The 11800-nt window shown below is 38.1% G+C and overlaps 1 protein-coding gene across 1 annotated transcript; it reads left to right on the forward strand.

Moving 5' to 3' along the window:
• The first annotated feature begins 606 nt into the window (after window positions 1-606).
• On the forward strand, window positions 607-9320 carry sdhc (succinate dehydrogenase complex, subunit C, integral membrane protein). Its single transcript, XM_072669145.1, has 6 exons — window positions 607-661; window positions 3307-3366; window positions 4420-4521; window positions 6975-7036; window positions 7824-7987; window positions 9088-9320. The coding sequence occupies exons 1-6, from the start codon at window positions 645-647 to the stop codon at window positions 9190-9192; spliced, it is 510 nt and encodes a 169-aa protein (XP_072525246.1). The 5' UTR covers window positions 607-644; the 3' UTR covers window positions 9193-9320.
• Window positions 9321-11800: the final 2480 nt, after the last annotated feature.

Consider the following 11800-nt stretch of genomic DNA (forward strand, 5'->3'; position numbering starts at 1 on the left):
TTAAAAAATTGAAATGGTAAAAGGTTATGAAATACGTCAAGCCTCGTAAACCTGTGTATCATCTAGAATCCTGTTTCCCCACTTATAACTACTGCTCTTACAACACCACGCAGCATATATTCTGACTGTTTGTTGTTAAATACTCAAAAAATCGTTTACTACTACTTTTTTACAAAGGCAGTAATAATATTTATTCATGATCCAAAATATTAAATGTTTTAGATGTAGTGATATTATTGCACTTTAAGCAAATATTTTAATTTTAAATTTAATTTTAATTAAACATGAAATGCTTCCCAATATTCAGGTTACATGTTTTAATTACTGTAAAAATATTTTATAATAGTATTATGTAACATATAATATCTAACATTATTTAATATAATTATATAACATAATATTATTTTAAATATTTTAATTATTTTGCAGGCCTGCAAGCTTTAAAAAAAATACTTTATTAACCAAAAACATAAAAAGTCGACAAACATCAATGTAATGTCTGAAACACTGCCCACCCTTACGTGTCAGATCTTACTTCCCGGTACGGATGGTTTGGAGATCAGCGTCGCTGGGCAGACCTGCTGGAAATCTGCGTTTCCACCTCTACTCCATCCGCCGCCGTCACGTCCTTACCTCAGAAAAACATGGCGTTGGTTTTAAGGTCAGTGCTCAGTGACTTCTTATCCTCCCTCACCCTGTTATCCACTTCAGAAATTTTAAAACATGGCATCTGTGTCTTTCTCTTCAGATGTTAATGAAGATTTGCGACGCTTGAATGTGGTCCCGGACTCTCAGTGCGGGCGAAGTTAGTGGGGTTAGCTAGCCTGTGAGCTAGCTATTAGCTAGCTAGCGCTAGGTCCACAGTCTGCGCTGTTATCTTTACTTTAGCGTTAGCGCTAGCTACATAAACTGTGTTCAGTTACTCTATAGTTATTGAACTAGCTATATTTCTGAATATTTGGGGGCTGTTTTGTGGGGAGGGGGGGCTTCACTCTTTGTATCAGTCACTGCTGTTGGAGACGCATGAAACCGTTAAGATCAGCTTAGGCAGGAACCTCTAGTTCGTCTGAAGGTGATGTTAGCTAGATGTTCAAACGGACAGCTGAGACGCCGCCAAATCTACAGATTTCTCGCTGGATGGCCTCATGTTCTTAAAGTTGGTCTTTTAAAGATTAGCCAGTCTGAACTTTGCTTGGTTTCTCGGTTCTCTGTCTAGCTGTTTGACATTGACGTTGCCAACATCTGAACTTTATACTCTCCTCTGTTTCTCTGTGAAAGCTCCTGGGTCCCAATGTTCCAGACAGGCGTTTGGCCCTGGAGTTGTAATCCTCTTACTGAACTTCTTACATCTTACTGACACAGTCAGTACCTCCAACGATGTTGAAAGTCTCGTATCGTTAGCTGTTGGTTCACAGAACTTTCCTGAGTGCCTCTGCTGAATCTTGGTAACAGTGTTGGACCAGATCACGTTCTCCTAAAGTAACGTAGCTAATCACACTAGATACTGATACTGAACTCAACTTAAATGCTGGATTGATGACTGTAAATCCTAATGTTTAGTGTTTCACTTTTTATAGGTTGTACGTTGTATATGTTATCCTAAATAAGACATACTGCGCTTGAAAGAACAGCGTTTAGTGGTTGAGGAAGTGCACATCTGAAAAGTTTCAGAGCTGTGAAAAAATCAAAGTTGCCACAATGCAGAAACAAAATGCAAGTAGGGAAGCATAATCTTGCAAAGCTTGATCAATATTATTTCTTTATAATTAGGGTTTCAATATTATTTCTTTATAATTAGGGTTTCAATATTATTTCTTTATAATTAGGGTTGCGATATTCCAGGAGTTTTCTAAATTTACCATGGGAATTAACGTGAATGAATGGGTATTTGAGGGAATTGATGGGAATATTCAAAGCTAAAGGTGAAAAACTTGCATATAGAGGGTAAAATATATATACTGAGGCATAATCTTGGCAAAGAATAGCAAAGCTGCTCCTCAGTTCCAGGTGCATGGCACACTGAAGGGCTATTGAGACCATGCCCCTGCATTCACTGTTCATTCCTCCATCACATGTACATATTCATATATATATATATATATATATATATATATATATATATATATATATATATATAATGTATATATAGATATGTGTGTGTGTGTTATATATAATACATATATAACAGAGAATTACAGAGATGCAGATAAAGGTCAATTTAGATTTATATGAATAGCACTTTCTTCAACAAATGGTATTAATCCCTCTTGGTATATTGGTTTACTGTGTACTTTTAGTTGAAGTTTCAGATAGAAATAGAGCTTGTCTTAAAACAAAGGAAGAAAACATAATAAGCAATAAGTGCTGTAGATGAATGGTAAAGTCAAAACGATCCTATGATATTTTCTTTTCTCTATTTCATTTGTTCTGACAGTAATCAGAGATCTGTGGGATGGAAGCTGTTTCAGTAAAGCTTTGTATTGTCATGGTCATGCAAAAACACATAAGTAGTGGAGTAATGTTAGGGAATTTATTGGTCCATTTATAAAATGTAAACATAAAGAACGGTCAGTTTCAAATAATGTAAAAAAAAACCAAACAACTAAGATTAAAGCTAAGGCTGAAACTAAGAGATTTGCATGCTAAATAAATAAAACCCATTAATAAACATTTCAGTCCTGTGTACAGAGATGACAAACCAACTTTGCAGTCCAGCTCACAGTCTTGGGTTTAAGGTTTATCCCCACTGAAACTTAAATGCTCTGTACTAGGTAGCGTCTGATGGGTTCAGTATTAAAGTTGATTACCTCACCGTAATTCAGTACTATTGGAGTTGTTGCTTGAATGATGTTTTCTTACTTCTTACTTTCTTACTTTTTTTGAAGACAGGCTGTATTTCTATATGAAATTCCAACTAAAAGTACACAGTAAACCAAGATACCAAGATGGATTAATGCCATTTGTTGAAAAAGGTGCTGTTCTGTATCTGTATCTCTGTATTGATCTGTTTGAATATTGAATAGCCATGGCACCGGAGAGCTCGGTGTGTAAATGCTCACAGCAGTACATTGCAGTGCTGTTCTCCTCTTTGGTTGGTAATACAAGATGTTTTCACAGGAAGGTAATGGTAAATCAAAGTTCAGCGCTGTCCAGGATGACAAAAGTTAGAAGACATTTCTTTCAGATAGCAGATTAAAGCTATCTTTGAACAACCTGCTGGGACTAGAGCTGCACAACACCAGGCTGTCTGATGGCTAGTTCACGGAATACAAGCAGTAACGTGTTTGTTCTTTCTTTGTACACTAGGACATTGGCCCGGCAGGGTCTGTGTTCATCACGGACACAGTTCAGCGTGCTCTATAGGCAGTAAGTATTGTCTGCACCTTTGTGTTGTAGATGTGTGTGTTTGTCTTTACACTGCTAGACCCTGTTTTTTGTAGCAGGCTAACTTTAGCAGCATAACTTGCAGTAGACCTGACTGTCACCTGAAAGCGCTACAGACAAACAAATGAAGAAGATTTGAGATTAAGGAAGTATAAATATTAGAGGTGTAAATCTCTGACCTCATTCTACACGTCAGTGGATCTTGAAGTCTCAAATGTCAACATGATTTAATTGAATTATTTCAGTTTAATAATTTAGAAATATTAAAATATGCTTTGAGGAATGTGTTTGTACTATTTTGTTTTTGTAATTTATAGTATTATAATTGCATATGCAAAAATTTGGACACTCTTAATCTTAAATTAAGTCTTAATTGGTTCATTAGGATTGGTTAGGCAGGTCAAGAATTGCCATTAGAAATCCTAGAGCTTAATACATTCTCTAATCAAATTAGGTTATAACACTCAACAGCCACGGGCTCCTCTAAACAAATGGCTAAAATCTGAAAATGAAGCTAATTGATGATTGAGGAGAACTCAGTGGAGATAACAGTCTGAGATATAATAAATAAATAAATAAAAATTAGGGGGGGACTGTGAAAGTCAAGGCAAGAAACTAAAGCTGAAAAGAGGTTTGTTTCTACAAAAGGAAAATTGTAATAATAAAAAAAATGGACCACCATGGACTACTTGAAGAAACACAAACTGAAACCTTTGGAAAAGGCCGGGCTTAAACGTTACTGAAAATCTGTGGGTAGATTTTAAACATGCTGAAGAATATCTCAGGTGAAACAGTGAGCAAGAAAAAGTCGGTGAAAATTCCTGAAGCAAGAATAGAAAGACTCCTAGCTACTACATGTGAATTCAACCTGTCTGTCAAAGAGGGTGTACTGACTTAGTAGAGTGTCTAAAGTTTTGAACAGGCAAGAGTTATTATTTTTACTATTTTGGTAATGGGTGAATACTTTGCTGCAGATTTCCTGTTTATTTCTCCTCACTTAAAAAACAAAATGTATCATTATGTGTGTTTGTGCAGTGCTGTTCCCATGGGAACTTCAGCGAAAGAGGAAATGAACAAATTCTGGGATAAAAATACTCGACTCAACAGACCTTTGTCCCCCCATATAAGCATCTACAGGTAAGAGGTGTGTGTGTGTGTGTGTGTGTGTGTGTGTGTGTGTGTGTGTGTGTGTGTGTGTGTATAAGAGAGAGAGAAAGGAGGAGAGTAAGGTCAATTCTGCAAGCTTAGACAGTTCAGACATTGCACAAAGTTAGCAGATCGATGCTAACAACTGCAGTGCTGTAAGAATAGTAACATGATGTTCTTTCCTGATGTGGTGGTCTTGGGCAGCATTGTTGTAAGTTTTGAAAACTGGGTTTCAAAAGGTAGGGATGGACATCTGGGCCATTTCTGCCTTTTAAATATCTGCATTTTAAAACAAATACTACTTTAAAATTCCAGTGAGACAATATTTCACACAGATTATTACATGGACCTAACAAGGTGTAAGCCTGTCATGGCTGTCATCAGTATCTCTAGAATAGTAACTATAACCTCTTTCCACAGGAACCATAGACAGCTAACTCACAATACATAGAGCTGCAGTGTGGACTGTCTGGGGCTCCCTGTGGATTTGTTTGAGAACTGCTTATATGTCTTTAAGTAACAGTCAGTGTAGTAGTACCTACATAAACTGCACAGTAACAAGGATCTGATTTGCTTTCTGCCCATTATTTCTTTTAGTATTTTTTTTATTTCTTTTTTTTTATAATAGTGTATTCTTAAGTAGCTTTTTATTAATGTTTAATGATTTAATGTTATTAAATGTGGTACTTCTGTTTTAATTTTGGCTGCTCCAACTATATAACATATTGCAGTGTACAGTACTGTGCAGATATCTTTGAAATTCAAGAAAATTATACTTTAAAGAACTATTTGATTCATCAAAAATTTAAAACATAAATAACCACAAATCTAGTGCCTCTGCTGGCAGGTTGCAGTATGATGTATAGCTCTGCACGTTCCAAAACAGCCCATTTTCCATTTGTCTCCTCTGAACTGTCTTTCCATCTCCAGTGTCTAATTCCAACAGTTAGTTTTATATTGGCACTTTTTTCTTCCTCCAGAAATCAAAGTTTTTGAATTCTTATTCTGCTCTGTTGTGAGAAGGCAGGATGAAAGTAGTTTCACAAGCATCAAGGCCGGGAGTGTCAAAGTGTAATGCTAGTTTGTGGGACTGACCGTTAGTGTTCCTCTCTAAGCGTGTTTAGCTTTTCAGTGGTACTCCAGATTTTAACAGCAGTTCGAAAAGAAGCAGTTGGCTGGCTTCATGCTTCATACTTTCACCCTCCTAGCACTGGTAGTGTCATTAGGTTCTCCTGCCCAGTAGGTGTTTTTTTACTATTATTATTATTATTATTATTATTATTCTTTAGTGTGTCTTCAGTTATTGCCTTCACAGCAAGCTCCAGCAGTAACTGTTAATGCTGGCCTTACATGTGCATCTCTCTCTCTCTCTCTCTCCCCCTCCCTCTGCCACATGCTGTCTCCTCCACTCACGCTCTCGCTCTCACACTTAAACGTGCTCTCGCCAGGGTAGACCATTGATTTTCAAATCGGATCTAGGCTTGATGAGCCGTATCATCGACTGTGTAGCCTCTTAAGCTCCATGGAACCATTGGTGGTTCCTAGCTGCCATTCCTCAGCCTCACATCTTAGAAACAGCTCAGCCGGTTTGCTTTGCATTTGAGTAGGTTTTTTTTCCTTTACACTCTTAGTAAATATGTGACCTTACTAGGTGTGTTGAAACATTGGCAGAAGGAGCTAAAATATTTCATGTATCTGGTTTGGTTTACATGACATTTTACAACATAATTACAGAGTTATTTGGCTGTAGAATCGTGGGACGTAACAAGTCAAATCCAGCAAACACGTACATACAACTAAGCCTTTTACATCTATCTATTTATCTAACTGACGTTTCTTAAGTGGCTACGGCACCACCTTCCCCAAATCACACCGCCCTTTCTTTAAACAGACCACTACTGAGACCAGTTTACACTACACAGATTTTTGTCATATTCTTCTCTATTAATCAAGGTTTGTGGCCACAATTGACCTATTCAGTATAGGTAGACCAGTAATCAGCTGTTCTATGAGTGAGGGTATTGTATTTGGAACAGATCAGTAGTGGTGTGTATTTTAATGAGGATATTATGATATTGGGCTCTTTTTTTTGTAAATAATTACAGGGTAAATGAAATAACTGATTAGAATAATTGAATCCTTCACATAGTTCATTGCTCCTCCTATAACTTTCGACAGTTGATAAAGAAGCCAGACTTGTGTTCATTAGATGGAAATGAAAATGAAAGTAATACTGGCATTTAATTTTCATCCTTTCAGCCATGGAATATGAAGCCATTACAATCCTGTTAGATTTTTGTCATGTGGAATGTGCGTGTGTGCGTGCATGTGTGTGTGCGCGTGTGTGTGCGTCTGTCTGTCTGTCTGTGGGGAACATTCTTATTTCATCGTTATGGTAACTACATGCCAGGAACCAGGGTTACTATGGTAACTGTGTCTTGCAGTTGGTCAATCCCCATGGCGATGTCAATCACTCACAGAGGAACAGGAATTGCTCTCAGTGGAGGTAAAACACACACACACACACACACACACACACACACACACACACACACACACACACACACATGTATATATACAGGGTAGTATTGCAGCCCCCCTAGCCTCCCCCTTCACCTTTTTTTCTGAATATGATGATTGGGTCATATGTCATCTTAGTATGTTGACCTGAATGGCCGTGGACAAATTCTGAAATCATCTGGAATCTCAGTCAGCATCACTAGAATTTACTCATTTATTTTGGGATGATCAAATTGTGTCTTTGGATAATGGGGAGCTGTATTACACTTTCAGGAAAAAGCTGTGTTGATTATAATGTTAACCTGGGTGATGAGGGGATGGAGAGAGCTGTATATTTGTTTTTTAAATGTTTTTATAAAAAGAAATTGTGGAAGTATAAATATCTTGTATAAAATAGTTTTACTATATTGATATTTACAATATATTGACCAGCCCTATGAACAAATACATGTACCGTTACAGCTCCAGTATCATGTATATATGTACACCATATCAGTTTTAAATAGAACTCTGTTCTCTATTTTTTCTTTTTTATTGTGGTGGTATTGTTTTTATTAGGTCTTCCACTTCTCTGTAAGCCATTCCTCCAGTTGCATTTAATAATAAATTCTGTGTATTTCCTAATTTAATTCTGTATCAAACCTTGAATGAAACCAGCTGCTACTGCTTTTCTGTGTCATGCTAACTGCCAGCAGTAGCTTTCATTCCTTTTTTTTTTTTTTAATTTTTTAGTAGTGTTTTGCTTTTTCTGCTGACACTTCTGTCTGTTTCAGGTATTTCTGCTTTTGCGCTGGCTGCGCTGGTGTTACCAGGCAGTTTTCCCCATTACCTGGACCTGATCCACTCCCTGTCCTTTGGTCCAGCTCTTATCACTGCGTCCAAATTTGCTCTGTCCTTCCCAGTGGCTTATCATACTTTTAACGGCATCCGTCACCTGGTAAACACACACACACACACACACACACCTGTCTGAATGGATACATCACCACCAGCACATTTTCCTTGGGGACTTATGTAGAAAACCTGCATAATTCTCTCTCTTCCTAAATGTCTTTCGGTGAAGAATAAGAGCAGTTCTTGCCAGAGGGAATGCTTAGCATGATCTCATTTGCAAAATTCTAACCGACCTCCTCTAGCTTCCATTTCCTTGAAGTCTTTGTCGTAGACTGGAATAAACCTGCGTTAAGTAACTTCAGTATGGAGGAGGATTTTATGAGTCATGCATGGCCGTATTAGAGATTAGAGATCATTCCAATTTGATATTTGAATAAGGACGAAAATATAGGACACTTGCAGGACATCAGATCTGTTTTTACCTCTGCAAACATAACTAGCCCACTCTGTATTTCACTGAGTGTACACTGTATTTCATGTCAGACCCTCTATAAATTTGGAACACAGCCAGCTATCTGCTGGCAAGCGTTTTCATCTGATTGTAAACAGTAAATTAAAAGAAAAGAAATGAATTCCAGTGTGCTAAACTACATTTGATCAGCTATCTATCTGCTACCTGGTTGCAGAGTCTCAAGGCCAGCACTCACACCTCAGTATCTTGTGGCAAAGGGCTGATTTTCAGTGTTGTGTGCAGGAGGGGTTAGTTAACCAGCCCAATGCAGGCGGGGGCAACACACGTGTAATATGGAGTTGATCTCACCTTTGCAGCTTTAACAGCAGGTTTGGAACTATGCAGTTATTAAGCCAGCGGATTTTTGGAGACTATGCACCTCAGCACTTGGCGACCCCACTCTGTAGCTTTACATGGTCTGTTCTGTTCACCAACTGACTTGTTGCGCTGGTGGCATCCTATTACAGTGTCATGCTAAAATTCAGTGATATCTTTAGAATGATCTGTTCTTTTACTAAGTTTGTAAAGGCCGACTGCATAGCTAGGTGCTTAATTTTATACACCTGTGGCATTAAGACTGAGTGAAACACTTGAATTCAGTGATTAAGTCCCAGCACTTTTGTCCATATAGTGAATCCAATGGTTTTCATATTTATTCAATGGTTCCCAATCTCTTTGTCTCTCTCTTCCAGTTATGGGATATTGGTAAGGGCTTTAAAATACCGGAGATCTATCGTTCTGGCTACACAGTCATCGCTCTGACCATCCTCACCTCTCTCGCCCTGACCGCACTCTAAACACGGAAGAGAGGAAAACAGAAGAAACGAAAGAGGGAGAAGTTTTTTGTTTGTTTGTCTTTTGTGTCCTATCTTCAGATGGTCTTTGTGACTCTCATGAATAAAATAAATTAAGAATTATATCTGCACTAGCTGTCATTCTTCTTTTAGGGGTTTTAATTCACTGCAATTCAAATTTCTTTGTATAGCTTTTCACAACGGGCATTTTCACAAAGCAGCTTTACAGCAAAGCGGGTCAGAGCCTCTTTTGAACAAGCCAGTGGCGGCAGTGGCAAGGAAAAATTGCCTCTGAGCAAGAGAAGAAACCAAGATGCAAAACTGGAACCCATCCCCCTCCGGTCAACACTGAAGAGCACAACATGAAATACAAGAAAGCAAGTCTCGTTACAGGATAGAAGAGAAATAAGGCAAATGGAGAAAAATGGAAATTCAGTAATAAGCATGCCATGGGTAATAAGAATAGGAATTAGTGCAGAACACATGCTCTGTACTACTGTACAAGGGAGAGGGGATGAAACTGGAGTCCACGCAGGCAGAACAATCACATGATTGTGATAATGTGGCAGGTGTTAATTAAATTATTTAAACACTCAACTGTCACACTGTTTGGTGACAGTGTTGCAAGGGATAACACCTCTACCTGGCAGTGAGCAACTGCATCATGCTGGAGTCTGATCTGGGGGATTATCCTGCGCTACACCAAGAAGAGTCCTTGGGCAAGACTCCTAACACTACATTATGTAGAGCTGGAATGGGGGCCCAACTCAATATTAATGCCCATGGATTTAGAATTGGATGCCATAAAAACTCCTGTAAGTGTAATGTGTAGATTTGAAGAATGTAGAATGTAAGTGAAATGTGTAATGTAAGTGTGTTATATTTTTGTCTATATACTGCATGTATGCACATTATATTATTATATATATATATATATATATATATATATTATACCCCTTTACAGCCCTCTAGTTCATGACATGGTGATATAGTTCATACCATAGTCTAATAGAGCACCTCTTCCTAGTGGCAATGCTTAAGGTTATTTAACGGTGCACTTTAAAGTGACTGAATGGTGAAGGGGAATTCCACAATTTTTTCAAAATATCTGCATAAATACATCATTAACATGTAGGCAAATTCCTATGCAGTGATTAAAAGTGAAATGTTCCATTGTGGCAGGTTGATAAATAACATTATGGTAGGGAATTGTTAGATATCTTTTCTGATGCCTGAGACAAGGTTCACAATTTTGGCCTAAAATGTATTCAAGGACGTTAAGAGGGGTAATAGAACCTAAACCCAGAGAAAACATTACATATGAAACTCTGGAAATTCACTGGTGGTCTCGGATAGATAGATTGTAGACTTGGCAACACCTGGTGCCCAGCAAAGTTAATTTTACTTTAGTTAGTTAAAATAAACCTTAAAACCAAGTTAGAATTTTGCAGGAATTGTGACAAACCGCTGGAATTCATGCTTATTTGGGAATGCGGCAGTAGTAGCTCAGGGGTTAGAGTGGTACTGATCACAGCGTTATGGGTTTGTTACAGGGGGCTGCTAAGCTGCCACTGTTGGGCCTTTGAGCAAGGCCTATTACATCTCTATACTTCCAGGGTAGGTAGCATGGCTGACCCTGGGTTTCCAAGCTGGGATTTGCGAAGAGACGAATTTTGGTGATCCTCAAGTTGCATACACCTGGCATTATCATGCGTTTTTGGTGATCGGATCACGTTCCAATTTCGCTTGTCCACATAAAAAGTCAGATCTAAACACTCCCAAGACGCAATGTGATCAGATTATAGTTGGATCACTCAAACCACAACATTTAGAAATGGTCAGAGACAGATCTTATTCACATTGGATTGGATTCTGTCATGGACATGCAACTGTGAGAATCATAGGAAAGGTTGTAGAAGAACCACCATTACTCTACACTGTCCACAGTCTACGGGAGGAGAGGAGTTTTGCTGAGGAATCATTATTTACAAGAAGTAAAAAGTAAAAAAAAATGAGTTACGCGTTGGAGAGCTTTTTACACAGGAAAGTAAAACCGGACATGTGTCCAGTCAAAGTGTATCCAGATTCAGTCTGGCTACAAAACGCATGTTAATGCCTAGTAGAAACAGGTCCAGAGAGATGGATGCATTAAAACTGCCATAACATGTGGCTCAGGTGCCTCTCAGGCCACCTCCTGAAGTGGTTTGAGTAATGGGATTTTTATCTGGTTTAAATGACTCAGGACGAATGAAGTGACCAGGTGTAAACAGGGTCAGAATATGTAAGTTTGCTGATAATTCAATTAAACGAGTGTAATTTTTGTTGTAGACTATTTCTGTCACCACCACTGTAAAGGGACAGTACTGTCTCAATAAATGAATTGCACTCTATTATTATTATTATTTTAATCTCTGTAATTCTCTCTATGGTGCCTGGACTGTCTGAAAACTTTCAGAATCCTGGTATTTCATGAAATACTACATTTTTCATTCCAGTGAACAAGCACTTTTTCTTATTTCTCAGCGAGACGTCCACTTGCTTGAGTATTCTGAGAAATCTGTGAAAGGAATATTTTATTTTCCCAAGGAACAGTCGTTGAGCAACATGCCCT

This window comes from Salminus brasiliensis, chromosome 23 (assembly GCF_030463535.1).
Source record: "Salminus brasiliensis chromosome 23, fSalBra1.hap2, whole genome shotgun sequence".
Taxonomy (NCBI): Eukaryota; Metazoa; Chordata; class Actinopteri; order Characiformes; family Bryconidae; genus Salminus; species Salminus brasiliensis.